A 25,902-nucleotide genomic window follows, 5' to 3' on the forward strand; every position below is an offset into this window, starting at 1 on the left:
GCAGTCACAACATTGTTTGTTTGAGAGATGCAGCTCCTAAGGTTAGTTTTGTTCAAAAAAGGTGGCAAGTTATATATAGCCATTTTTATAATTTGCTGTGCTGAATTTGTTCTACTATCGAGGCAAAAACAAAAATGATAAGTAGTATAGTTGCGGGGTGGCCGGTTAGGAAAGGGAAAGAACTGCTCAGTTTGGCTGCTTTAGAGATAGGCTAACTTCATTTCACACTCCGCACTCTTTGTGTTCACACATTCATTAAATACCTGAATGAATACTTGGGATATAACAAAAAATAACATAACTTTGATCCGTGATATATGTAATTTGCATTTGAAAAAAGCAAAGAGGGAACGTGATAAAGTTGAAGCGCTAGAGCTAGACACGTGCAGTGTCAGATCTGTCATCTGTCGAGGATTTAATTTATCCTCCTCTCTGCTCAATTCACGGTGCGTGCCCTCCAATGGCATCATCGTTAGGGAGCTATTATTTATTTGAAACTGGTGGGGTCTGCAGAGTCGAAGGAGTGTGAGGCACTATCTGCAACTCTCGCGTCCGTTTCTCCTGCACTGAGAGGTCAGTTGTTACTATTACAGTGTTAATATAACAACGACACTCGTAGCAAACATGTGGAACGCAATATTTGGCAGGTAAAAATAACGTTCATGGCATTTTTATTCGATTTTTCACAGTTTTGTTGGATAACAAAAACAATCCTTTCAAAACAAAAACAAAAAAAAAATGTTAGAAGATTTCTCTACAATTTAGGCATGCTAATATAAGTCTACTATCTCTCATTTTGAAATCGATTTTTTGATTATATAATTCAAAAAAAATAGTGGCCCTTTGGATTGCGGAACAAGAGCGAGAGAGTTAAAGCTCTCTGTTGCTATGCGGGAGATGTGCTTTGTGTTTGCCGGTGAGTGGGCTACAGAAGAGCAAAAAATCCCAGCGCTTACGTTATTGTATAGCCAATTTCATGCAGACTTCACGTGCGAGTGGATAGAGCCCGGCGCGAATAAAAAATATCATCACAAGGCCGTCCGAGAGCGTAACGTGGCGCTCCAGCTCTCTCGCGCTCGCTATTATAAAGAAGTATTGATCCTAACCCGCACACGAGAAAGCGAGCTAGATAAAACAAAACAAAAACAAGGCTCAGCTTGTTGTCGGCTGAATTTAACTTCAACTAAATCCTTCGACAGAAACGGAGTTTTAATTTTGATTCTTTATGAGGTATTTCCAATCCATTTTGTCAACACGACCTTTCAATTAGGCACACTAAACTTCCTATTTTGCAAATGATATTTTGGCATGCAGCTTTATTATTTTTCGACCGTATTGATTGATGCTGGGAAATTCATTATGAAAATTTATTTTGTTTTTTGCTGGGTTAAGCATTTATGCAGTTTATTGCTTAAAAGTTGTTAAATCTAAATTAAAATGAGATGATTTGCGAGTGGATTTTTTCCTTTCATTTTCTTGGTGTTAATATGATTTTTTAGAAAAAGGAGGAGGTCTTTTAAATTTCGCATCTCTTAAGATTGGGCATGAGAAATTTTCAAGGGCGGATTGTGTCGTAAGGACGAGGGTGTAGAGAAGAGGCATAGTTCGTGAAATCCATCACTTTTTCATTTAAAATAAACCAAATTGATTGCCATTAAGCATATTCCATTGCTGCTGAGGTGAAATCCTCTGAAATTTTCTGCGTTGCTTAATGGGATTTGTACTGCTGACGAGGTCTTCGGGGCTGAAACACCTTTTACTTTATCCTAGTATAAGAACATGCGAGCTGATTTTTTCTTGTGCTGCGCCCATCATGATTGAAAACAAAATTTAAATTTAACAAAAATTAGAACGCTTTTAGTGAGGCTATACATAACAATTGTGGAAAGCCCTTTTGATCTTTTATTGAAATACTCTCTAAAAATTGGTATAGAGCTATAAATTTTCCCTGGTTACCGTTTAAATTAAAATCGGCTCCAAAGTTGGATGCTGATCAAACAACGGATGGCGCACTTCTCCCTGTAGAAAATCAGGATTTATTTCATCAGGAGTGGAATTTTTACACCCCCTTAAATAGATCGCGACGAGAGGAATTGAAATCAAACGAAGACTCATTGACAAACTGTTTCATATTTTGAGAAATTTGGCAAAGCTGATTTTAATTATTACGCCGTCCTAATTCCACTGTTGCACTTTGTAGAGATAAAACTGTTGCTGAACTCTTCAAAAAATATACTCAATGAACCCCAAACATTGCAAAATATTCTTAAGAATAAATAATGAGAGTAATTTTTTGCCTGTAAAACTCTACTTTAATATCCAGTTAAACTTTATTATCCTCGATATTTTTCAACACCACCTAGTGCCCCATAGATTAGATTGAATTAAAAAAATATTGTCATAAATAAATTATAAAGATGAAAAGGTAATTTAAAAATTAGTTACAGTCTTTACCATCAAAAGAAATTTTAGTTTTATAAAAGATTTGCTATTTGAAATTGACATCAATGTGCTCAACCCGTTTGAAAACAATTTGGTCAATATCTTTAAGTAGACAGTAAAGAGGTTTCCATGCACAGCATAATCAATTTTTTACCAAGACTCACAAAATATTAGTTGCTCTGAACTTTAATCTGAGGAGCCTAAAGAGTTTTATGCAGTATTAACTGCAAAAACACTATGAAACCAATGAAAAATTCTGCTGTCGTATCTTATCTGTGTTTTTTGGCTGTATACAAAGAGATCAAGCGTAGCCCTCTTAAAGATAGAGTCATTTGTATCATTAGCTAATTAGAAATCCAACATATGATATGATTAGTGTACCTTTGCACTGTTTGATGCTTGGATCGCCGGTCTGAAGTGCAAGATATTCCGTATCACCTATAATTCAAAAGACCAGTAGGGCATCTCACGTAGACAAGCAAAATGCAGTGCTTTAGGTCGAGCAAGAAAAGTAATCACCATCATCACGCTGACTAGTAAGCAGCTCTAACTGGTTATTACAAATTTAAAAAATAAGCGTGTATTATTTACAAAAAGTTTAATTGTTGATATATGTATAATTGAGGCATGTGGATTGATCACAAACCTGTATTTCATAATTATAGCGCTACGCCTGTTAACGATGCGGCAAACGAAGTCACGTTTACCATTAATGGCAAGACCTACAAAGGTGAGTTCTTTTAATTAAAACTATTATACTATTAAAAATCTTGAAATAGCTAACTAATATTCCTGCAAAAATTGACATTTGGTAATTTGATTGTACCAAATTTAACCCACCGCCATTGGGAGTTCTTTTCGAAAGTGCTTACAATTTTCGAGTTTATATCTATGGTTTTTGTCGTAGCTGGCAGTGGTCTTCCGGAGGACACGAGCCTGAACACGTTTATCCGAGATGTGGCCAACCTGAAAGGCACCAAGTTCATGTGCGCCGAAGGTGGCTGCGGCGCGTGCATCGTCTCGGCTACCGTCGAGCACCCGGTCTCCAAAGAGCGCGAGACCAAAGCTGTTAACTCGGTTTGTGTCCTTCTTTCAGGACTGTTAGAAATATCTTAAGAAAATAATTGTAGTGCTTGGTGCCGGTCTTCTCGTGCCACGGCTGGGAAATCACGACCATCGAGGGCATTGGTAACCGCATGAAGGGCTACCATCAGACCCAGGCGCAACTAGCCAAATTCAACGGCACACAGTGTGGATACTGCTCGCCTGGCATGGTCATGAATATGTACAAGTGAGTATTTAGTTTGATCTTGAGAACTGCGTCCGAAAAATCATGCTGAGTAAGACACTTGAAAAATGAATTTTATCTATATTTCTTTGTTTGTTCTTGCTAAATGGCATTCAGATTAAACAAACCTTAAAAAAAGAAAACCTTCTAGGGAAGGCTGCCAGAACTAGCAAGAAAGCAATTTCACACTGAGCCAAATTGGATAAAAGGCTGAAAACTTTTGAAGTAGAGCAAAATCGAAAAGTGTGTTTAAAAGTGTAAGAGAGAAACACTTCAGAACTAATACAGAATCTAATTTCCTCGTTGCTAAATTAAAATTTAAACTGTTAATTTGATTTATTTTACCAATAAAAAGGGCTTTAGTTTTAAAGCCGAAAATAGTTGGAGAAATAAGTCAACACTATTGTCCGTTTTCCATTTAATACATACAATGGAACATTTCTCTAAAGTGACTTCTTTGATAAAAATTTGCGAAAATAATTCCAGAAAATATATTATATTGAAAAATGTACGATTTTACAATTTGCATTTTCCCTGCAATTTTTATTTACTATATGATTATTTAGTCTGCTAGAGGGAGGCCACGCACCGACTATGGCTCAAATTGAGAACTCTTTCGGAGGTAATCTGTGCCGCTGCACTGGCTACCGTCCCATTTTGGACGCGTTCAAGGCTCTCGCCTCGGACGCCACTCCCGAGCTCAAGGCCAGCTGCGTCGACATTGAAGTAATTTTTGAATTTTATTTATTGTAAAATTTATTTATTTGAAAACTAGGAAGTCTACAAAATCTGCAAGAAAACGGGGGAACGTTGCTCTGGGAAGTGCTCGATTCCGGCCGACTTGCCAAAGTCGGTTGCATTGAGCACTGGCGGAGTGAACTGGCGCAAAGTCAGCTCGCTGGCCGAGTTGCGTGACGCGTTGGTCAACATTGGTGAGACACCATACAAGCTGGTCGCAGGAAACACCGCTGAAGGTAACTGGAATGTCTTCGCATAAAATACAATTTTCATATCACACACAGACTCGATTGTGAGTTTCCCAAACAGGAAACAAAATGAAAAATGGACGGCACGCAGAGAAAATTTCTGCTCGCTCTTTAAAATGATTTGATTTTATTTTCCAAGAATCAAATGCAAATAAATTCTCATTGAATTTGCTCCAGGTGTTTACAAGAGCGAGGGGATTAAGGTGTACATTGACGTGAAGGGGGTGCCTGAGCTGAGGTCGATCGATAAGAAGCCAGGTGCAATCACCCTGGGCGGAAATGTCACCCTAACCGAGGCCATGAACTTTTTCGCCAGTGTCACCGAGAAAGAGTTCAAATACGTTAATCAACTGGCCACGCACATTGACTGGATCGCCAACGTCCCTGTCCGAAATGTCAGTGATGCAGCAATAATTTTCTGATTCGTTTTATGGTGTAATATGCTCAATATTTTAGGCCGGAACTCTAGCTGGAAATCTGTCCATCAAACACGCACACCATGAATTTCCCTCTGATATTTTCACCACATTTGAAACTGTCGGCGCCAAGCTTAACATCAGTGAGTGCATTCTGAATTTCAATGATTTTTAGTAATTAAATAATAAAAATTGCAAACGAATTCATTACGATAAAATCAAATTACACCCCAAATTTTGATATTTTATTTCATGCTAGTAACGTGTTTTTTATTATTTCCAAGCTTTAAAACCTTTTAGTATATTATCTTAGGACTTAATTTTTTTTAGATATCTTTAAAGCTTAATTTTATTTCTGTTTGTTTTTATGATAAATTCATTAAAAGAAATAAACTCATTTTGCAGTGGATGCCGTTGGCGATGTGAAAACGGTAACCCTGGCCGACTACCTGGTGTTGGACATGAACAGGAAGTTCATCTTGAGCATCGAGCTGTCGAAGAAGGGTGAAAACCACCGTTTCCGCTCGTTCAAGATCACCCCTCGCGCCCAAAACGCGCACGCCTACGTCAACGCCGGTTTCTGCTTCGAGTTTGAGGACACCAAGGCCTGGAAGGTCGTTGGCCAGCCCAGGATCGTCTTTGGTGGCATTGCACCAAGCTTTGTATAAGAAAATTTTGCCCTACCTTTTGGCACTTTGATTGAGACGTATGTTTTTTTCAGACCCACGCGAGCAACATTGAGTCGTATCTTACGGGCAAAAACCTGCTGGATAGTGCGGCCATCTCCGGAGCTTTTGCTGAGCTTGGACGACAACTTAATCCAGACAGAGTTCTGCCCGATGCTACTGCTGAGTACCGGAAGAATCTGGCACAGGCCCTTTTCTTCAAGTTCCTGCTCGGTCTCGATCCTAGCAAGGTATGAAATGATATTTTTTAGTTTTGAAAATGGTGCTCATCTGGTATTAGTTTTTCATGTAAAATATCCATCTTTGTAAATGTCCATTTCTCATCTAAACGCTCGTAAATTTCTAGGTAAGCGACTCGCAAAAGTCTGGCGGGACCAACCTGGAGCGTCCGCTGTCGACCGGCAAGCAGGACTTTGACACTGACAAGTCGCTGTACCCGCTGAACGAGCCGATCCCCAAGATCGAGGCGCTGGCCCAGTGCTCTGGCGAAGCTGAGTTCGTCAACGACATTCCGTCCGTGCCGGGCGAAGTGCACGCTGCCTTCGTTCTCTCCACGCAGGCCACCGGCACCATCGCAAACATCGACCCCACTGAGGCGCTTGTAAGAAACTTGCATTTTCTTGGTTTGATTCCTGAGTTTAAAATTAACATTGATGGGATTTTAGGCGATGCCAGGCGTGGTTGGCTTCTTCAAGCACACCGACATGGTGCATTACAACATCTTCACGCCGCCAGATTTTGGCTATGCCGATCAAGAGGAGGTAAGTTAATGCAGTTTAAAGAATCAATTAATTATTAACTAATTTTTTGCTTAAATAAATTAAGCAGAATAAAAATGAATATTTATTTTAATGAAATTTTGACTAAGATATCAACATAAAATTTATTATATTAGTTTGGAGTTGCAGGAGACGCCAAAGAATAATGATGTTATAATCATAGCTTAATATGAGTATTTTAAAGCTGATGAATATACATATATTTTTCGCAATGGAAGATCAATTTACTAACATTAATATAGCAAGGAAGTACTGACAGAAATGAGTTCATGTAATGAAAGGCAAAACTAACAAATGTTTCAGATTTTCTGCAGTGGAAATGTGAAATATGCCGGACAGGCGCTGGGCCTGGTGGTGGCTGAAACCAGGGAACTTGCTCTCAAGGCTGCTGACAAGGTTAAAGTCGAGTACAAGAACTCAACAATCACCAAACCAGTCATCAGTATGAGCGAAGTCTTGCAAAACGCCGGCAGCAGAATCCACCCCGATGACAACGAGGCGGAGAATGAAGGTAGAGTTTTTACGTTCTTACAATAGATTACTCGCATGGGAAAGGGTCTCAGGGAATTTGCCTAGAATACTTTTTGAATAGGGCAGCAGTTGCAGTCATTAGAAAGGTGGAATTGTATTTTCTTCACGAATTCTTGTGTTAAAAAAGTAGCTTTTCGAGCTTTTCATTATATATACGGATGATATTTTGACCTTGTGAATTTTGTGAGAAGTTAAATAACTGTTGATGAAAACAATCGCTGTACATTAAAAGAGCGTGTAATTTAATTTTTTCTTTTCAATGTTTCAATAATTCGCTAACCATCACCCTAAATTAATTTCTACGCGTACTGTTCAAAATCCTCGCGACTTCTTGATTGTTTGAATTCTAGATAATTTACAAGAAAATCAAAATAAATAAATCTTAATAATCATCTATAAATTAACATGCCTTACAATTTGTTGCCTTTTTTGCTCAGTAAAACGATTTAAGGAAAAAAATTATATTATTTTCTTAATTTCAGAAGAGACTGCATCTCATCGCACGAAGGCGGCAAAGATCATTAAAGGCGATTTCGAAATCCCCAAGCAGTACCACCTGACCATGGAGAACCAGTCGTGCCTGGTGCTGCCCAAGGAGGACGACAGTTTTGACGTCTTCTCGACTACCCAGTGGATCGACCTGGGACAGGCCGTCGTCGCCCGCTGCCTCGACATTAAGGCTAGCAAGTAAGCAATGATTTTTCTTGGTATATTTTTTTTGTCATTTTGCCGAATTTTTATTCGCGCAGAGTGAACATGTCAGTTCGTCGACTCGGAGGAGGATATGGAGCCAAAATCACACGGCCGTCGCAGCTGGCCGGCGCGTGTGCCGTCGCTTCGCAGAAACTCAATAGGGCGGTTAGGATGGTGATGCCAATGACGGCAAACATGGAGCTGGCAGGAAAGCGTTTTGGACTCAGGAATGAGTACGAAGTACGTAAACAAAAAGAATTATTTTTCAATTTTTAAACTTTTGGCATGGGAACAACTAAAATTTATGATTTGAGAGTAATTTGTATAGACTAGAAAAATTTTGGCCATAAGCCGAATTGTTTTTTTTTAATTTTTTTTTTATAAAGTGATATTGTTTGTATGAGCAAGAACCTTGTTACAAAAATTAAAAATGTATGTGTTTTAGGTGGGGGTAGACGAGAAGGGCAAGATCGAGTATCTGCAGGCCAAGTTCTTCCAAGACTCAGGCTGCAACCTGAACGACAGTCCCCTGAGGTCGACGCGCGAGCACTTCAACAACTGCTACGACAGCACCAAGTTCAAGGTCGAGAGCCAGCAGATCCGGACGGACACAGCGTCCAACACGTGGTGCCGCGCGCCAGGCACCACCGAGGGCGTCGCCTTCATCGAAGAAATCATGGAACGCATCGCCGGCGAGACTAAACTCGACCCGCTGGCCGTGCGCCTGGCCAACCTGCACAACAACGACAACCCCATCGCCGAAATGATCGCTGAGCTCAAGAGGATCAGCGACTTTGACGCCAGGAGGGCCAAAGTCAACGAGTTCAATGCAGTGCGTATTTATTGTGACACATCTTGCTTTCATTACAGGTTAAATTTAATTATAAAAAATGTTTTTGATTTTCTTGGGAATTTTAAATTAAATATATACACGAAAATTTAAACCCATTTTCGAAATATTAAATTTGGTTTTAAAAAATTTGTATTTTAATTTATAATATTGATTTTGCAATGGCTACTCCCATAGGTGAACAACTAGGAGTTCAGAGCTAAAAATTGAAAAAAAAACATTCTTGTCTCCCTATGGAAGTAACCGCATTATGAAATCAATTTTTTAAATTTTAATTCGCTCCAAGTTTTTTTTATTTTTTAAGTAAATTTTTTCCAATTTTTATGTTCCCATATAAAGGATACTTTTAACTACATCATCGAAATTGAAAACTTATTTTCCTTCATCCGAAAAGTTAATTCTTAAAAATTCCATGTTAATTTTTTCAGGCGAATCGGTGGAAGAAGCGTGGTATGTCGATAGTGCCGATGCAGTACCCGTTTGACTTCTGGGGCAACCACCCGGCTATCGTGAGCATCTACCAGAGCGACGGCTCCGTCGCCATCTCGCACGGTGGCATCGAAATGGGCCAAGGAATGAATACCAAGGTGGCGCAGGTGGCGGCCCACATCCTTGGGGTTCCGCTTGACTCTATCTCGGTCAAGCCGAGCAACACGCTGACCAGCGCCAATGCCATCGTCACCGGCGGCAGTCTCGGCAGCGAAGCTGTCAGCTACGTGAGTTTTTAGAAAAGACCTATATGCTTAAATTAAAAAATTTATTCGCATTTAATTTTTATAATATAAACGAGTTAAGATTTTGATTGTTATGTTTTTTGCCTAATTCAAATATATTTTTTTCCAGGCCACGATGCAGTGCTGCAAAGAGCTCCTCAAGAGACTGCAGCCCATCAAGGACAAGATGCCCAACGCCAGCTGGTTGGAACTGATCAAAAATGCTCACGGCAAACAAATCGATCTGGTTGCCACCTACATGTGAGCAATTACTAGCGCCGCACTCACACAAGTTTAAATTAACTTTTCCTCTTTAAGGTTCACCCCGAAGGACGATGTGAAGAGGTACAACATCTGGGGCGCTGCGATTGCCGAGGTTGAGGTCGACGTTCTCACAGGCGAAAAGCAGGTGAGTTTATTCTAATAAACTTTGTAGCAGCTAGGTCCAAGGTTCGAGACGAACATTAAAAAATTGTCTGCTCGATGATCCAAGTACGGACCTGAAAAATCTTTTTCGTAGATTTTGCGCGTGGATTTGCTTGAGGATGCTGGGCAGAGTATGAGCCCCATGGTAGATATTGGACAAATCGAAGGCGCCTTTGTCATGGGAATGGGCTACTGGCTGACCGAGGAGTTGATTCACGACCCAACCACTGGCCGCCTTCTCAACACCAGAACATGGGCAAGCACTTATATTGATTTTAAAATAATTTCTATTTCAATTATTTAATCATACTTATACTGTTACGAAATTAATATAAGCCAAAATCTTTATTAAATGCCATTGCAGAACTACAAGGTCCCTGGAGCGAAAGACATTCCAGCCGATTTCAGGGTCACGTTCAGGAAGAATGCGAAAAATCCTGACGGCGTGTTGCAGTCCAAAGGTAAAGTTGAAATAAATTTTCATCATCCCTCATATTCAAAATGACCATCCAGCGACTGGAGAGCCGCCGTTGAATTTGAGCATTGTTGTGCTCTTCGCTGTGTCTGATGCTGTGCGCTCTGCCAGGAAGGACGCTGCAGGTGACGACAAATACCACCAATTGAGTAAGAAATGCATAATTGTAAAATGGATACCAAGTTAAATTCATTTTTCACGCAGAGCCGCCAGCAACCGCAGAACACATTTTCCTAGCTGGTCTGGCGGACCCTAAGGACTTCAAGCTGTGAGACACAAAGGCATTTCTTCCTGTGTCCATTTAATTTCTGTATCGATGGTGCGAGCGATTAAAGAAAATATTTTGTTACTACACCACAACGTTTATTTCCGTCTGGATCATGAACATATAATATGCACAGAGGAGATTAAAAAATTAAAATGCTAACATAGTGAGATAACGCAGACTTTTGGGAGCTCAACAGTCGGTGCGCTGCAGCAGGGAGTCGAGCTGGGCCCTCGTGGGCGCAGGACTCCTTGGGGCTGTGGTGGGCTCCAGGGTACCTAGCACGGCTAGCATTTGGAACAGAGCCTCCAGCAAGCGGGAAATGGCATCGCTGCCCTCCCGTGGCGAACGAGTGATCACAAATATGTCTGCAGAGCAAACGTTAAAAACAATTTAAATTTTGCTAATGTTTACGCCAACTAGTAAACTGAATTTAAATAGAAACTTAATTTTTTATAAACTAGCAGAAAATATCTTTTTTTTTTGTAAAATTAATAAACTAAATACTAGTAAAGAATAAAAATGATTTAATAAAAGTGGGTGCAAGTCTTACCAGGTCTATCCTTAGCCAAATGTCTGCAATAAACGTGTAGAATTGTGGTAATATCGTCTTCATACTGTGCCAAAACAGCATCAGTTCCCAGTAGAGATGTTCTGAAAATAAAACAAATGTAATTAGCCGAAATGAAGAAATCCTAAACACTAATAAAATTTAAAAAAATGTATTAAGACTAGGTAGCTGGAGCTATTCCACTCACCTGAACCTGCGAGAGGAGCCGAGGGCGGCATTCCACTTTCCTTCTTTCAGCAGGTCGATGATGTGTCCTGCCTCGCCGTCAGCGGCCGCCTCGTCCTTGCTACCGCCTGAGCCAGCGACGATGCTGTGCGCGGGACTGGGGGTTGGAGTGGGGGTGCCGGACGAATCGGCGCCACCACTACTGCTCCAGTTTCCAGACGCCACAAGGCCCACTCCGTCGTCAAGCGCACCTACCAGGTGGCTCTCCAGCGAAGACACCTCGTTTGAAACGTCCGTCAGCTATGAAAGCGAAAAATTTGCGGCATTTAATAAAAAATTTCAATCTTTTTAAATGCACATTTAGTACTATGGTATTTCTACTAACACCTTTTAACTTGACATTTTAGAAAGTCAGATATCTTAAATGGAAAATTAATCGATTTTGATTAATCAAGTGAAAGTTTACAAAATTTAGTAGAAAAAAACAAGGTTTATTCATTGTTTGATTTCAGGAAACCACATATCTTGCAAATAATTTTTCATAGCAGTTATTGCTTCTAAAACAATTTAAAATTAGATCTTATATTGGATAATTTATTCACATATTCAGCTTACCTGGCAGGCCTTTGCCGTGGTGGAAAGCGCATTGACCATTTTGTGTGTAGCCTCCAGCAGCAGGACTAACTGGAAGAGAAGTTTGTATAGAGAGCGGCCGGCCTCAACCAGCACTGAGGTCGGCACGTCGGTGACGCCAGAGGGCTCGTTGCCCAGCTGCATCTTCATTGATGAGCGAACAGAGTTCATGCTCTAAAAAAATAAAAATAAAAAATCAAGAAATAAATGCATCACGCTGGGGAATGATTTCAACGAACCTCGATGGCTGCGTCGCGTCTGTCGAGGAAAGTCTCCAGGTGCTCCTGCACCTCCAGGGCGCCGAACCTGAGTTGGTCTGTGAAGCGGGTTCCTGCGGGGGAGAGCACCTCGTAGCTGAACCACACCAACGGCGGCTCAGCCTTGCCGCTCGCCAGCAGCTCTGCAATCTGTCCGACCGGCGTGCACAGTGCAGGGCATGGAGCTGACAGAAGGCGACCCACGTCCCAAGTCATTCCTTAAAACAAAATCAGACGAAAATGTTGATCAGTAACATTTTTTATTAATAAAATGGAATAGTGAAAAGTACAAAATTAACGAACGGCATTTTTATTAATTTCTTAGTGCATTTTGATTCACAAAAAAAGTAAACTTTATCTATGTTCTACTCACAAGAAAAATCATTCTAAATTATAAAACTATTGATTAATGACAAGATTGAATTGATATTAAAATACCATAGATCTTTTTTTTAACTCAAATATGTGTCGCAAGTTAATTAAATAAAACTGGATAGAAGATTTTCACCTGTGGCCTTGATGCAGACATCGCGTGCGAGCCTCCTGAGGAGCTGGAAGAGCCGCAATGGCGGTGCTGTCGGAACTAGCATGAGTAGGCCTTGCATGTGTCGGCGCCACACTTCCTCAGCGTCGCCTCGGGTGTACGCTCGAAAAGCAGGAATGCTTGGTGACGCGTTGCATGGAGTCACGTCGCCTAGGTCACCAGCACTTGAACCACTGAAAATTTGAACCAGTTAGGTGCTATTCAATTCAAGAAATCTGTTAAAATATCCAAAGATTTTTAGTAACTACATCTTGTATATTTTTAGAGATGATTTTAGTTTATAGAAAAATCAATTTCGCTGCAGAAAACTTACGAAGTGTCTGATCTTGTGCCCGAATCGTGTCTAGTCCTCTCCCTGATGCTAAGCGAGGAAGGTGGGAAGACCCCGCTGGCACCTGCCGCCGACCCAGCCGTGCTGCCTGCTCCGGTGTAGTCCTGCGGAAGGCCGACCTCATCCAGCGGCGACTCGGAGCCAACCTCGTCGTCCGAAGACTCGTCGTGCCCACCGACACGCTATAGGACACCAAAATTTGTTTTTTTAAACCGATCATGCTCAGGATGTCTGCTGACTTACGCGGTGGTGCGGCAACACAGGGGTAGTCTCTCGTTCTGTGACGAGATTTTCGCTGACTGGCTGAGAGCTGAGGTCGACGTCAGTGCCACCGTCGCTGAGCGGCCGACGACGTACTCCCCAGTTGAAGTTGTCCGTGCTCTCACCCTGGGAGAAAAATTTAGGGTGCATTAATAAAAAAATTTCAGGCTCTATGAAATCTATTAATAAAAAGCGAAGGACTTTTAAAACGCGTATCTGAAAATGATACAAGGGTTTTGGGGCAATTTATATCTTTTATGGCAAAACATTTAGTAGCAATAAATCAAATTAACAATATATTTTAATGATATGCAAGAATTAATTCACTTACCTCAACGCTTTCGCTCTCATACTCGAGGAAGTCAAAGTCCTTGAAGACCCCAAACTGGTCGGCGGCGTCATCCCTGCGTGATCCGCCGGATAGGTCATTGTTGGGAGCGGACACCTCCTCGGTGGATGAAGCCATACTTGACTGGCGCTCCATTAGATCAGAGCTCTGGCTGAAGATCACCTGGTTTCGTGGAAAAACAAGATTTAGTGATGTCAAAACTAATAAAGAGCAGACATGATTTCGCCTGAACGAAGCACATTGAATTTTTAAGAACAGTGAGTGATTACGAAATGGTACTGAAGCCAAGCGTGCTCATTTTGCCTACAAACAGAGTTGCTTTTTTGTTTACAGAAACATGCATCTAGCTACTTGACGATCACGAATGGATATTTCCGTCTCTAGTGTCTAGGCTCTAGGCAGACGCCACTTTTACGTTTGGTTACAGCAAACAATTATTTTATTCCATTTGCTGCTACCTACTCGTTGCACGGGAATCCGCCGGAGCGCGCTCGATAAAAAAACCAACTGAAACACAATTCACATGCAAGTGTTCATGCAGATTCGAGGCGCCGTGTCGTATTTTGGTTTTCAACTCGGCCACGTAAGCTAAAAGGTGAAAATTTAACATCGCATTCCCAGTTGGGGCTTTACCTTGCTCAGGGTTAGAGAGCTCAAATAACCATCCTAATAGAGCAGTAAGGACATGATTAGAATTAAACCGCATTTAAATGGACAAAGAGGCTTAATTTAGACAGCTCGTATTTAAATTCATGCGTTTGTACAGTTCATGCCCTGCACGATCTATGTAGGGAAAGGTCCCGAATTCCAAAATAAAAATTTCGAGCATTACCGATGGGCTCTTTGGCAGGCCAACCCTTTGGCCGCACGTCGTCAGCAGGTTGACCAGACACTCACGAACGCGGCTCTGCAAATTAATTATTGAGCATAATAATATATAAAATTGGGACTTTGACGCGAAATACCTGACATAGCCACGGCCTCTTCCACCCAGCAATGTTTCCGCTGTCCGCGGGAGAGAGTGACACTGATCTGAAATCACGCTGTTGTTGACGAATTGGAGTTAAATAGGTTAATTTTGCTAACCTTCTTGGCGATGACGCGTTGTGAGGATTGCTGTGGGTCTGAGACACTGCTGTCTTTTCTCTGCCTGCCGGCTCTGTGTATCTCCGGCCAATCACAGGTGTTTGGGATAGGTCGTAAGTGAAGTCCATCGTACGACCTGAAATCATGAATTTCAAGCTCAACACTCTCAAGGGTCAGTGCAGGTAACGCGCTTATCGCACAGTTACTCATTTTTTTAATTCTGGAAAATTAACAAACCTGGAAGCTCCTTTTTCATGAAGACTTCGCTGTCAGCAAAAGAAGGGTGGGGAATGACCCCTGAATTGCTATTTTCCCAGTAAGTCGGGTGTACTGTAAGCGGAGGAGCGACCAAGGTGGAGGATCTGGTCACCACTAGCTTCAGGATCTTCAGCGACTCCCTCCAGTGCGGCCCCTAATTTGTTAAATAAAATAAGAAGGACCGACAAATTAAATTTCACGCTCACCTCAATGTACTTGGCGATGACGCGAAGCAGGTCGCTGTTGATAGGGCGAGAGGAGGAAGAGTTGAGGTCGACATAGTGCAGCATGCAGTGAATGATGTTGAGAATGGGTAGCTGCACCATCGCCGGCCCCTTTTCCAAAACCTGTTCATGTTAAAATTTAATTTCAAACCCCATTTTTTATGTTAAATATTATTCTTACCTCAACTAGGAATGCCAACATTGTGAGGCCAAAGTGCGCGTAAGTGTCGTAGAGGTATTTCACAACACATTTGGTCCACTGGAAACTCTCCTTGCTGAATGTACGTCTGCTGTACAGCGACATGACGGTGCCCAAATTCTCCAGCTTCTTACTTTTTTCAGCGCTCACCTGCAGGAAAGAATGTCGATTGGAATTCAAATTTTACAACTATTAAAATTCAATAAATTGAAACATTCGCAAATTTTAAGGAGGGCATTTAAACAAAAGGATAATAAACAAAATTTAAAAAAATATATTGCTTCCTAACTTGTTAACAAATTTTACCTGAGCAATGTTTTCTGCGCTCTGCACGCACAGCTGGTTTGCGTCTTCGTAGTGGTGCAGCAGGTAGGGAAGCAGTGCCATAACGTTAAGAGGGAAGGCTAAAGACTGCGACGGATCCACGACAGGAAGATCGAGGAGAAGGGTAAATCTACTGAGTAGCTCAATGGTCGGCTCATACGTCGAGGGGTTCGTGCAGCCTTTGAGCAGCAGTGAGTGCACGCCTGGGAATCCACCATTCCACTTCAGCTGCTGCTGCAGTTTTTCCACCTGAAGAGAAAAATAATTTATTTTGGTGGATGTCTCCTTCAATACTTTAAGATTTTTTAAAAATTTTAACATTCTTAGAACTTTTCAATTGTTAATTACTGACCTTGTCTCTGCAGTCTGGCCTGTCCAAAGGCAGTCTGTGCAGCACTCTGTTGAGTAGTCGTAACGCCAGCAAAAACTCGTGCTCAAAGTCGGACTCGAGTAGCGAGACGGCGAGCCAGAATAGCTGCGCCAAGATGGTCAGCTTGTCGTCCTGACTCGCTTGGTCTCCCAGTAGCTTCAACGATTGCGCAGAGCGTGATCGTGACAGGTTGCTAGAGAAGATTTTGCTTGCACACGGACCACTCGCGATCACGCTGCGGCCGACGACTTCATCAGATGCACCTCGACCTAGAAAATTAAATGATAAAATTTTGGTTTTTTTAACAGCCAAAAAATATTAATAAAAAAAAAGGAATCTGATTAATAAAAGACAATACATTTTTCAAGAAAAATGTGTTTTCTCTTTAGCGACGTAAAACAGAAAAAACATTTTTTTAAGTTCCAAAAATAGTACCGTTGGCTCTACTTAATTAGACAGCAAATTGATTCCTCTTTTAGATTTTCCTTTGACTTCGTGAAAACAAATCAAACTCACCCTTGGTTTCAGATGCCGGTGATCCTGACGTCTTGCGCAGCCCATACGACACTGAGTAGCTGGTGCTGCGTCCGTGTCCAAGCTGCGTGATATGGGGAGCGATGTTAGCGATGGCAGGGTAGGCGCTCACCTGGCCACTGGTGGCCGCCGCTATCGTGGCTCCTTGTGCCACTCCAACAGTCTGCGCGTTGCGTTTGCTGCTCAGCGAGCTGGCCACTGAGCTAAGTTGGTCTTTGTTGTTTAGATTTGGGGTTGACTTGAATATCTCTTTCATCAGGTCAAGCGAGCGGAAGTCAGACTCGAGAGAGTCGACGGCCGCTTCCAGGGTCAGCAGCAATTCGGTAACGTAGCCCTGCATGTCTTCACCTTGCTCTGCCACGGTTTCCACCAATCGAGACAAAATGTCTGACAGCATGCGAGAGGTAATTGGAACACGCAGTGAGCGATAGATCTGGTATGGGAAAATAGAAAAATTTAATTTCAAAAAAATAAAAATTTTAGTGGGATTAAAAGTAGTAAAAATCAGTTGATTAAAAACTGCATTTTCAGTTTTCACATTTGTGAAGAAACTCATCTGGTTTGCTCCAATATTTTTCATTTTTGCTGATTTTTAAATGACTTAGTTAAAGGTGCCAAATTTTTGGTAAATCATGTGATACTAATGAAAAAATCTGAATTTTTAAATTATCGCTTGAAATAGTACCTGCAGTGAACGACCAGCGTAGTGCCTGGAGGAGCAAGAGAGGCCGAGCTGCAGCGCAGTTTGGGCCCAGCGCTCGCTGATCAGCGCGTGAGGCAGAGATTCGCGGAACACGCGCAGAATGTACTGCATGAAAACGTCCATTTGCTCGGCGCTGTGGATTGACCAAACTTTGGCCGTGATATCCTCGTATCCCCACAAAGGCTGGGTTCCCCTGAAATTACTTTTGTTGCTAATGTGAGGAAGTTAATTTTCAGTTTCAGTTACCTTGAGGAAAGGAAGTAAATTAGGGATTTGACAATGTCAGGCGTTGTGATACTGCTAGTGTTCGCTTTCCACACGGAATTTTCTTCAGTTGTGACGATCACAGGAGGAGGAGTCACTGAACCCCCGTCTAAGTTATGGAAATTAATTAATTTTAAAGAGTATGTCGTTTCAAACTGGAACAAACCTGATGAAGTGAGAGAAACAGCCCCAGGAGTCGCCAATTGAGCACCGTTTCCTTGCAGATAGATGTCAAATTCAACATCGGATTCTGGAAACAAAAAAATTTGAGTCCAACACAATTCAGGAAAATCGAATTATGGCATTTCAATCAATTACTGCTATTAAACTAGATTAAATAAAAGAGATTTTTACCAGTGAAGTTATGTTTGATAACGGGCAAAGAGGGAGTAGGAAGTCCGAGCCCGAGGGAGGCTGTTTTGCAGTTAAGCAGTGTGCGAGCGACGGTGAAGCTGTCATTGTGGTCGGCAAGCACAAGCAGCAGGTTCAATAGCAGACGGCGGCAGTGCTCGTGCACCAGCGGCCTAGTGTGGTCTAGCCCCAGGAAGGCCATGTGCAGCATTAGTGGCACATGGATCGACCAATCGACGTCCACTCCATCGATCACCACATCAGCCAGCAGCATCACCGCCAAATTGCACCTGAGGGACAAAAAATTTTTAGATTCAAAAGCATCTTCTACATTGGCTAAAAATTAATATTATTTTACTCAAAGACGAAGAGTTATAAAATATAATAAATTAGATAAAGCGTACGTTATCATGCTGAAACACAATCAAGAGCAAACTCTGTTTTCATCAGAATCTTTACCTGTGGAAGCCACTGATTGGTTGAGAAATGTCAGGCAAGAACTCAGTGAGAGGAGCAAAGTAGCCTCCGAATTCCGGCATTGGAAGAGGATACGGCATTGAAGCTGATTCAAAATTGCTCGGGTTGTTTGCCTCGTTTCCATCTGTGGCCTGCAAAATAATTATTGAGGAATATTTGAACTTAGAATTCTTGATTTCTTCACTTTAAAGAACAATATTACTGTTGATTGTTTTTAATTTACCTCAACGTCAATGGAAGGAGAAATGACGCCTTCATCAGTCTGCGTCAGCATTGGGGCCACAGCAGGACCACTGACAGTACGGACCTTTTCCGCTCGGCATTGCGGTCCAAAGCCCGCCATTGCCTTCAGGGCAGAGTCCGACTTGGAAGTCCTGTAAACAAATTTATTCTTTCCTCAATCTGAGCGAAAAAAATGCGGAGGTTGAAACTGCTTGTTTCTGAAAGTGGTTTGGTCGTCTCTTTGAAAATTATAATTTGCTTTCTGGTTCTAGAACCCTTAGACCAGCAAGATATAGTCAATTTCAATGTCTTTGATACATTTGACAGATAAATCTACACTAGAGGAAGTTCAGCTATTAAAAGTTGGAAAAAATGGTTCACTCTAACAATACATAAGAAAAGAAGTAATCTTATAGTCAGATTCCCATTTTTAAATCGTAGTCATGTGAGCATAAAAATTCGAACAGATCCAGCGAAAGATTCGACTTGTTATAAAGAAAATCGCGTTTACCCAGTTTTGATGTGTTCTTCGCCGCTGTGTCGCTTGGTATGGATGGTTCCCTTTTCAATGGCCATATCCACCCGGAGCCCTCCTGCGCCCCCGACATCACCCTGATTGCCACTGACGCCACCAGGGCCGTCGGAGTGCGAGGAGGCCTTGCGCATGGCGGTCAGCCTGTAGAAAGGAGGTGTCTCAGTTCTCTCAATCAGGCAGTTCAGGGTCTCTACGGCCTGCAGTTCGCCTGTCACCTCGTCCAGCAGCTTTTCCGGACGCGCTCGCGCCACATAAACCGCTACCCTTTTTGCCTGACAATGCACAAATCAATTAGAGTAAATAAACAAGATAAATAAAATTACTCACATAAGGCAGCAATTTTTCTGGGGACATGCCCGACACGATCAGCAAGTATCTGAGGATGACTTTGAGGTTGTTAGGCCAACAGGTACACAGTGCAGCCCACAGGGCCTCAACTTCCTTGGGGTGATTGTCAGCAAACTGAAAACGAACGTTCAGCAAGTCTCTAGAGTTTAGATGGAAATAATTATCACCTTTGCAGTGATGTAGAAGACATTGTTAAGAATCATCTCAGTGGCCTCAGCGGAGCCCCAGCCTTCTCGTCTCCCATTGCTACAATTTCCTCGACCCTCAGAACTGTAGCACTGTTGAACAATAAATTTAGATACTAGAATGACAATGGAGGAAGCGATCTTACTTGGAAGTAAGAAAGGGGATTTCCTGGTGGCACGTTGGGATCAATCAGCTCCATGTTGTACAGCCAAGGCAGCAGGTATTGCAGCAAAAGTTGCCGCACCTCTGGCCGCGCGGTCTGAAGGCGATGGGACACCTCTGATGGGAAAAAATTAATTTATGTAGCAACAACATTTATTTTAAGACTTGCCAGAAAACATGGGCATGGTGAGCTGAGGATGGAGTTGCGAAAGCTGTCTTGAGAGATATTGCTGAGAGCGACAGTAGGTGTTGGAAAGCAGCAAATCCAAAGTTTCTCGGCCACGGCCACAAACTGTGCCTAGAGGAACATTGATATTCAATTTCTGTTCTGATTTTTTTTTAATAAATTTAATCTAGGCAATTTAGCAAAATATTTACCGTCAGTAGCAAGGGGGAGGACAGCCCCAAAGAATCGCTTGTCCAAAACCTGCAGCAGTTGAAGGGCTGCCTCATGAACTTCTGGTCTTGGACAGCCAGTGGCCATCAGGGTTACATTGATGACAGCAACGTAACTATCACATGGGTACTCTCTACAGAAAAATGAAAATAAATTATAATTTGATGTGTTACATATCATAGATAGAAATGAGAGGCTGAAAAAAATGGAAACTGGAGTCAAGTATAATTTTCCAGTGCACATGCACATCTTTTGACATATTAAAGTTACTAATAACAAGAAAAATTATTAGAAAGATTTAAATTACATAGTAAAATAATAAAAGCTAAATTAAGTATGCGACTAGATTTTTTTAATTAATTTTAATATTAAATAAATTAAGACCAACCTTGCGCTAAAAATGGCAGCAAGGGAAAGGAAGCAACCGTCTGCCACAGCTTGACTGCCAGTGTAGCATCGATCAATGGCCCAGTCAAGCAGAGAGCCAACATCAGGATTGCATTCAAGCAAAAGGACTGCAGTGTCTCGCGCCAGCTCTGAAACCTACAAAATATGTCAGTGTAAAAACACAATTATCTCAAATGTGGATCAAACCTTCTCATCTGAGCTGTCCAGCATTGTGTCCAACCAAGGGTAAAAAATGCCTTCATAGCAGAGGCCTTGGTTGGTGAAGCAAGGCCCACATGAAAGCAGTGCGGACATTGCCTGCAGGGCAGCAAACTCGAGTTCCGAACACACTTCATCCTGCACTTGGTTGGCAGAATAACTCAAATCACAGCTGCGAAATAACAAGAGCTTGAGTTATAGATATGTTAATATTAGAGAGAAACTACCATTTTTTGCCACTCGCGTTTGCGGTGTTGTTCACCATGTATTTGGTGGTCCATCCGTTGAGTAACCAAAACAATTTCTTGTGCAGGTCCCGTTTCAGCAAGGTCCTCCTTGACTCCACTGTTAAGAAACTCATTAGGATCAGACATATCTAAAAATAAAAATCTTACTTGAAAAACTCTTTAGCATCTTGCGAAGGAAGTCGCAGAAGTGGAGTTTGACTTCCTTCACGACAGAAGAGTCCTTGTCAGGTTCACTTTCAAGGTACTGTCTCGCGCCCTCCACGTATTCAACAAAGGTTGGATGCAAGCTTTGCGAATCTCGATCCAAAACGCATTGACTACAAAAGAAATACATAGCAAAACTAACATATTTTGCGGTGCTACGATTTACCTAATTCCGAAAGTACCATGTTCCGCCACCAGTTCAAAAACCTTCACCAACTGCAGCCTGAGGGCATCTCTTCTCCTTCTGCGCCTCATATTTTCTTGTTTCCTGTCCACTGCTTCCCTCACATACGGGACAAGCTCCTCCATCAAATCTCTAAAATTTAAACATGAAATATGTAAAGTCCAACAGGAATTTCCAAAATAAAAAAATGACGATCCTCATTAAGTGAAATTATAAGTGTTACGTACTTGAGAGCCTCTGGGTTGACCCTGCCGATGGCCTGGACGACAGCATCTCTGATGTCAGTCGACTCGCACCTGAGAAGCGGCACAACCAATTTGTACAAGGCTCCTGGGGATGCGTGCAGACTCGATGTAGAGGAGGTTGAAGATGATGAGGCGTTCGACGAGAAGGATGAAAAGCTCGAGCCGAGAACACCGCTGGCCAGGCTGCCACCTGTGACGTTCACCATACCAGCCATAATACTAGTTCCAGGGGACTTGCTTTCGATGCGGTCCAGCAAGCTGTCGGGACTGGTGCTGAGGGAGGATTTTAATTATTGTAATTGCACGGGACAAAAAATTGATTGAGTGAAGATTGTAAATAATTATTGTGCTTACCTGAGGCTAAGATCTGGAGACGCACATCTAACGACAGGACTCGGGACCGTAGGTACCACCCTGAAGGAGAAACTGACGTAGTTCCGCCACAAGTGCACATCTTTGTCGTTTGCTGGTCTTTTGGGAGGTGCAGAGCTCCTCAACAGAGAGGCCCTGTTATCGCTCACAGGTCTACCAAATTGAAATAAAATTTGGAACTTTCAGAAATTGATTATTCGCTCACGTTGGGTCAACAACTGTGAAGAGCGTGTTGAGCCGGGCGAACACCACAGGCCAGGAATATTTAGTGGCAGCCGGACACTGAGTAACCACCCTGCCCTCCTCCAGTAGGCCAAACAAACACGCGCTCCACGGGTCCACGCCACTCAGGTTCAGGCAAGATGAACTTCGTGAGGCAGTGCAGTTTTCATCCGTGTAGCCTGTAAAATGAAAAAGCTTTACTTAACACCATTTATTTAATCCTTGAACTAGGAAAATTAGTAGCATGATTAATTTTTTTTAAAGAGATTGTAAAAACATGGGAGGGTGGAATTTCATAAACACGCATTTAATTTAGAAGATGATAAAAAAATGAGGTTATTCTGTTATCTATCATGTCTTTCATTCAATTTTACCTGCCGTCCAGACAGAAGAATTTCTGTCTGCAATCCACTGCAGGTCTATATGAGATGTAGACATCGCTGCTGCCTTTTCTGCTGGGGACAAAAGATGGTAGCAGCGCTCAAGCACTTGCGCGCAGCATTTGTCTATCACGTCAATCACTGGCGGATTTGGAGAGCTGCAGTTTGCTGTGTCTAAAATCGCAGAAAATTTCTTAAGGAATTAAAAAATGTGCAACATAAGATTTTTTTAGTAGAGGACAGGTAAAACTTAATTTGAAAATGTTCAGGGATGTTTCAGATACAAATGAAACAAAAACTCACTGAGAATATGGAGCAGCGCCTTAGCCTCTTTCAGTATGTGCACGGCCAGCCTCCTGACTGACAGTCGACAATGGCACAACATGACCAAAGCGAAACCTTCCACCACGTGAGTCACTGCCCATGCTGGTTCAGACTTGTACGACTGCAAAAACATACGTTATTAAAACAATATAGCAAGTATGATGTTACTACATAAATATATGCTCTTCAAGTTAAAAAGTAGTTTAAAAGAGATAAATAAAAATTGCAAGATAATTTTGAATCCAGTTAAAATTTAAAAGCTTTAGATTCTTACTGGTCCATGAGTGATGAACGAGTTGTTTCTGTGCGGATCAAGACTTTTCGGTGCGCCAGGTGGCGCGTTCTTCCAATTAGTCAGCAGCTGCAAGAGAATGCGCAGTCCTTGATCAACCAGTTGAGGAGACGTGTCCGGAATGTCGCGCACGATGAACTGCGTGAAGCCGCGGATGACGTCGTCGCGCCAGTCAGGGAAGTCCATGACCAGCGTCTGCAAGCTCTGGTAGGCGAGGCCGCGCAGCTCCTCATCCATGTGCACTGTGAGCCGCGAGAGCAGGTCGACCAACTCAGGTCCAGTCATGCCGTCGGGAATGAGTCGAGGAATGGCGGCAACACATGTGCGGAACAAGTCGATTCGCGGCTTCCGCTCCCCCGAAATCAACTCATCTGGTTCCTGGAAAAGGAGTTCACTTCTCACTTTTGTGATACAGTATCGCGTGAACACTTACCTTGTTGACGTTTTGTGTATTGGTCATCATGAGGGGCCTACCAAACTGGGAATCCAACGCTCGCAGAATGTCGTCAAAGGTGCGACGGACGTAAGAAAAGTAGTTAGACATGCCGATGCTCCTGGCAGTGTCCTCAGTCAGCATCTGAGGTTTGGGAAAAGAAATTAAACCCAAAAATCAATTGAAATGTGGTCTAAATACCTTGTTCAGGTATGTTTTCTTCACCCGGAGGGTGCTACCAGATGGCAAAACGCCAACAGTCCTCGGCATGGGAGGCTCCCCTTCTTTCTGCTGAAGTGAATCCGTGACCACTAGGAAGGCCCTCAGTCCAATACTCATTCTCTCAGGGGTCATGATGACCTTGATGGATCGACCGACAGACAACAGCTCAAACACGATGTCCTTCATGGCGAAATCCAGACGCTCCTACAGACCATCAATATTTTTTTACGTTTCAATCGTTTAAAATACTTCTTAATTAACAAAAATAATTAAGAGTATTTAGAAAATAAATTAATGGCTCAAACCTGTGCAATGAATTGAATGATCTTCACAAAAATATTTAGCGGAGTGTCTCTTGGCATGACGGCCTTTGAACCCTTGGGGAAAAGAGAGTTGACGATGCTCTGCAGGCGAGACTGTGTCGCAGAGTTGCTTTCGCACTTAATCCTGATCATGTAGACCCAAAGCAAGCGGTACAGAGATTCTGAAAGGAGAAAAAGTCGTTGTAATCCCCGCTTTAAAATGTTTGGCAAGTTCAGTACCCAGGGCAACTCTGCTCATCTTGGGATCTCTGTTTTTCAGGTGAGACAAACACATGGCCAGGAAGTAGTGCCAGTACTGCAAAAAGAATGTTTTCTGGCTGACGCAGAGGAGACACGTGACCAGCGGAAAGATGGCCAGGCGGTGCTTGTTCTTGGTGCACATGTCCAGCGTTTGCGGGTACAGCATGTCAACGAAGTTTTTCAAACAGGGAACGTTCACTTCGTTTTTGACGGACTGAAAATAAATTTGCCGTTCCATTTTCACATGGTTGTAAAATATGCCCAACTCACAGCGGCAACAGGAATGAGAATTTCGACAAAGAGACCAGCGAGCGCGTGTTTGATATCTTTGTCTTTGACTTCCAGGAAGTACTGCGCGCACTCCTGCATGAACTGGAAAGAGGCCTCAAATTCTTCAATAGGCACCATCTGCAAGGATTACAATTCAGCTTATGCTGACAAAACCAAAAATCAACCCTACTTTTACGCGGAAGAACTTCATTCCCATGAGAAGAGAAATTACTGACTGCGTTGTGGCTTGACTCGGCTCCCTACTCCTCAGGGCGTTCAGTTCCGTCATGAACCGTGCTCGGACCGACATGAATCGGGACTGAGCTAAAACTCCAATGACTTCCGCGTAGAGGTCAGCCATGATATGGATATTGTCTGCATTTGGGCTGCTTTGTACGCTGATAAACACAATCAATTAAGCAAATAACAAATGAGAGATTAATTATTTCAAAACCTTTCTCTATATTTGAAGTGCCTGAAAGCAAGGTTCTCGATTGAGGTGACGAGGTCCTCCTGCCCAGGGTGGAAGGGCAGCTGCTTGAGGATTTCAATGAGGACGAGGCAGAAGAGGAACTCAACAGCCAAATCGCGTTTTTCAGTGGCGACATCGCCTTCAGCGGCACTTGACAGGTCGTTGGCCTTGCCCTTGCTTTCAGTGGACACTCGCTTCTGCTCAGGCGAGGCGGCCGATGAGGCAGGCGAGGTGGTGCCTGAGTTGCTGCTGATCTGCCGCTCATACCACGCAAAAAGGGTCTTGAGTAGAGATGGCAAGCAGTGCTCGGCGACCGAGCCAAAAGAGCCAAGTAGCTGGTCAAATGGCGCGTCTTCGCCTCTTTGCAATGACTTGGACAGAGGTTTCTCCTAGAAATTTATGTTGTAAAGGGAGTTTATATACACTCTAAAGTCATCAAAAATTTGACTGTAGAAGATCTGTTTACTGTATGGTATTGTTCAAGTACAAATTTCTTGTTAAACGCTTGTCATTAAAAATGCAATTTTAAATCTACATGTCATGTCCTGTCAATTTTGAGAAATT

The 25,902-nt window shown here is 42.5% G+C and overlaps 2 protein-coding genes across 5 annotated transcripts in view; one reads left to right on the top strand and one right to left on the bottom strand.

Moving 5' to 3' along the window:
• On the top strand, nucleotides 1–10,637 carry LOC135936876 (uncharacterized). Of its 4 annotated transcripts, none has more exons than XM_065479867.1 (23): nucleotides 1–41; nucleotides 3,108–3,172; nucleotides 3,350–3,519; nucleotides 3,573–3,733; nucleotides 4,297–4,456; nucleotides 4,506–4,704; nucleotides 4,894–5,111; nucleotides 5,173–5,275; nucleotides 5,538–5,794; nucleotides 5,854–6,048; nucleotides 6,165–6,419; nucleotides 6,484–6,579; nucleotides 6,901–7,108; nucleotides 7,611–7,815; nucleotides 7,878–8,061; nucleotides 8,267–8,653; nucleotides 9,100–9,387; nucleotides 9,515–9,645; nucleotides 9,703–9,793; nucleotides 9,905–10,066; nucleotides 10,175–10,271; nucleotides 10,324–10,434; nucleotides 10,490–10,637. In XM_065479867.1, the coding sequence occupies exons 1-23, from the start codon at nucleotides 28–30 to the stop codon at nucleotides 10,555–10,557; spliced, it is 3,825 nt and encodes a 1,274-aa protein (XP_065335939.1). In that variant the 5' UTR covers nucleotides 1–27; the 3' UTR covers nucleotides 10,558–10,637. The 4 variants fall into 4 exon arrangements, with proteins under 4 accessions (XP_065335939.1, XP_065335938.1, XP_065335940.1 ...); XM_065479866.1 differs by lacking the exon at nucleotides 1–41 and adding an exon at nucleotides 430–647; XM_065479868.1 differs by lacking the exon at nucleotides 1–41 and adding an exon at nucleotides 430–573.
• fry (Protein furry) overlaps nucleotides 10,627–25,902 on the bottom strand; it is a 20,225-nt gene continuing 4,949 nt past the window's right edge. Inside the window, exons 6-53 of the mRNA XM_065479864.1 lie at nucleotides 25,321–25,727; nucleotides 25,057–25,264; nucleotides 24,867–25,004; nucleotides 24,576–24,810; nucleotides 24,339–24,517; nucleotides 24,013–24,237; nucleotides 23,812–23,955; nucleotides 23,361–23,756; nucleotides 23,066–23,207; nucleotides 22,757–22,936; nucleotides 22,366–22,561; nucleotides 22,143–22,313; nucleotides 21,771–22,061; nucleotides 21,526–21,675; nucleotides 21,303–21,472; nucleotides 21,135–21,252; nucleotides 20,896–21,079; nucleotides 20,690–20,844; nucleotides 20,283–20,434; nucleotides 20,074–20,202; nucleotides 19,888–20,021; nucleotides 19,724–19,834; nucleotides 19,536–19,670; nucleotides 19,185–19,480; nucleotides 18,675–18,825; nucleotides 18,434–18,582; nucleotides 17,978–18,264; nucleotides 17,606–17,873; nucleotides 17,342–17,552; nucleotides 16,639–17,089; nucleotides 16,105–16,391; nucleotides 15,735–16,001; nucleotides 15,411–15,578; nucleotides 15,212–15,352; nucleotides 14,985–15,159; nucleotides 14,748–14,883; nucleotides 14,627–14,693; nucleotides 14,494–14,568; nucleotides 14,124–14,168; nucleotides 13,644–13,823; nucleotides 13,295–13,438; nucleotides 13,034–13,233; nucleotides 12,685–12,893; nucleotides 12,159–12,394; nucleotides 11,902–12,093; nucleotides 11,309–11,586; nucleotides 11,104–11,204; nucleotides 10,627–10,918 (exon numbers count right to left, since the gene is read on the bottom strand). Coding sequence (XP_065335936.1) covers nucleotides 10,743–10,918; nucleotides 11,104–11,204; nucleotides 11,309–11,586; nucleotides 11,902–12,093; nucleotides 12,159–12,394; nucleotides 12,685–12,893; nucleotides 13,034–13,233; nucleotides 13,295–13,438; nucleotides 13,644–13,823; nucleotides 14,124–14,168; nucleotides 14,494–14,568; nucleotides 14,627–14,693; nucleotides 14,748–14,883; nucleotides 14,985–15,159; nucleotides 15,212–15,352; nucleotides 15,411–15,578; nucleotides 15,735–16,001; nucleotides 16,105–16,391; nucleotides 16,639–17,089; nucleotides 17,342–17,552; nucleotides 17,606–17,873; nucleotides 17,978–18,264; nucleotides 18,434–18,582; nucleotides 18,675–18,825; nucleotides 19,185–19,480; nucleotides 19,536–19,670; nucleotides 19,724–19,834; nucleotides 19,888–20,021; nucleotides 20,074–20,202; nucleotides 20,283–20,434; nucleotides 20,690–20,844; nucleotides 20,896–21,079; nucleotides 21,135–21,252; nucleotides 21,303–21,472; nucleotides 21,526–21,675; nucleotides 21,771–22,061; nucleotides 22,143–22,313; nucleotides 22,366–22,561; nucleotides 22,757–22,936; nucleotides 23,066–23,207; nucleotides 23,361–23,756; nucleotides 23,812–23,955; nucleotides 24,013–24,237; nucleotides 24,339–24,517; nucleotides 24,576–24,810; nucleotides 24,867–25,004; nucleotides 25,057–25,264; nucleotides 25,321–25,727 — 9,240 coding nt within the window. The 3' untranslated portion in view covers nucleotides 10,627–10,742. The remainder of the gene's footprint in view (nucleotides 10,919–11,103; nucleotides 11,205–11,308; nucleotides 11,587–11,901; nucleotides 12,094–12,158; nucleotides 12,395–12,684; nucleotides 12,894–13,033; nucleotides 13,234–13,294; nucleotides 13,439–13,643; nucleotides 13,824–14,123; nucleotides 14,169–14,493; nucleotides 14,569–14,626; nucleotides 14,694–14,747; nucleotides 14,884–14,984; nucleotides 15,160–15,211; nucleotides 15,353–15,410; nucleotides 15,579–15,734; nucleotides 16,002–16,104; nucleotides 16,392–16,638; nucleotides 17,090–17,341; nucleotides 17,553–17,605; nucleotides 17,874–17,977; nucleotides 18,265–18,433; nucleotides 18,583–18,674; nucleotides 18,826–19,184; nucleotides 19,481–19,535; nucleotides 19,671–19,723; nucleotides 19,835–19,887; nucleotides 20,022–20,073; nucleotides 20,203–20,282; nucleotides 20,435–20,689; nucleotides 20,845–20,895; nucleotides 21,080–21,134; nucleotides 21,253–21,302; nucleotides 21,473–21,525; nucleotides 21,676–21,770; nucleotides 22,062–22,142; nucleotides 22,314–22,365; nucleotides 22,562–22,756; nucleotides 22,937–23,065; nucleotides 23,208–23,360; nucleotides 23,757–23,811; nucleotides 23,956–24,012; nucleotides 24,238–24,338; nucleotides 24,518–24,575; nucleotides 24,811–24,866; nucleotides 25,005–25,056; nucleotides 25,265–25,320; nucleotides 25,728–25,902) is intronic.

This window comes from Cloeon dipterum, chromosome 2, assembly GCF_949628265.1.
Source record: "Cloeon dipterum chromosome 2, ieCloDipt1.1, whole genome shotgun sequence".
Lineage (NCBI taxonomy): Eukaryota > Metazoa > Arthropoda > Insecta > Ephemeroptera > Baetidae > Cloeon > Cloeon dipterum.

What these genes read in the sequence shown, in the direction of transcription:
- LOC135936876 (XM_065479865.1), top strand. Translation starts at nt 2,926, where the DNA reads ATGCAGTGCTTTAGGTCGAGCAAGAAAAGTAATCACCATCATCACGCT. An exon ending in AGACCAAAGCTGTTAACTCG is followed by an intron (nt 3,520 to 3,572) that starts GTTTGTGTCCTT and finishes AAATAATTGTAG; the next exon opens with TGCTTGGTGCCGGTCTTCTC. An exon ending in GTGGCATTGCACCAAGCTTT is followed by an intron (nt 5,795 to 5,853) that starts GTATAAGAAAAT and finishes TGTTTTTTTCAG; the next exon opens with ACCCACGCGAGCAACATTGA.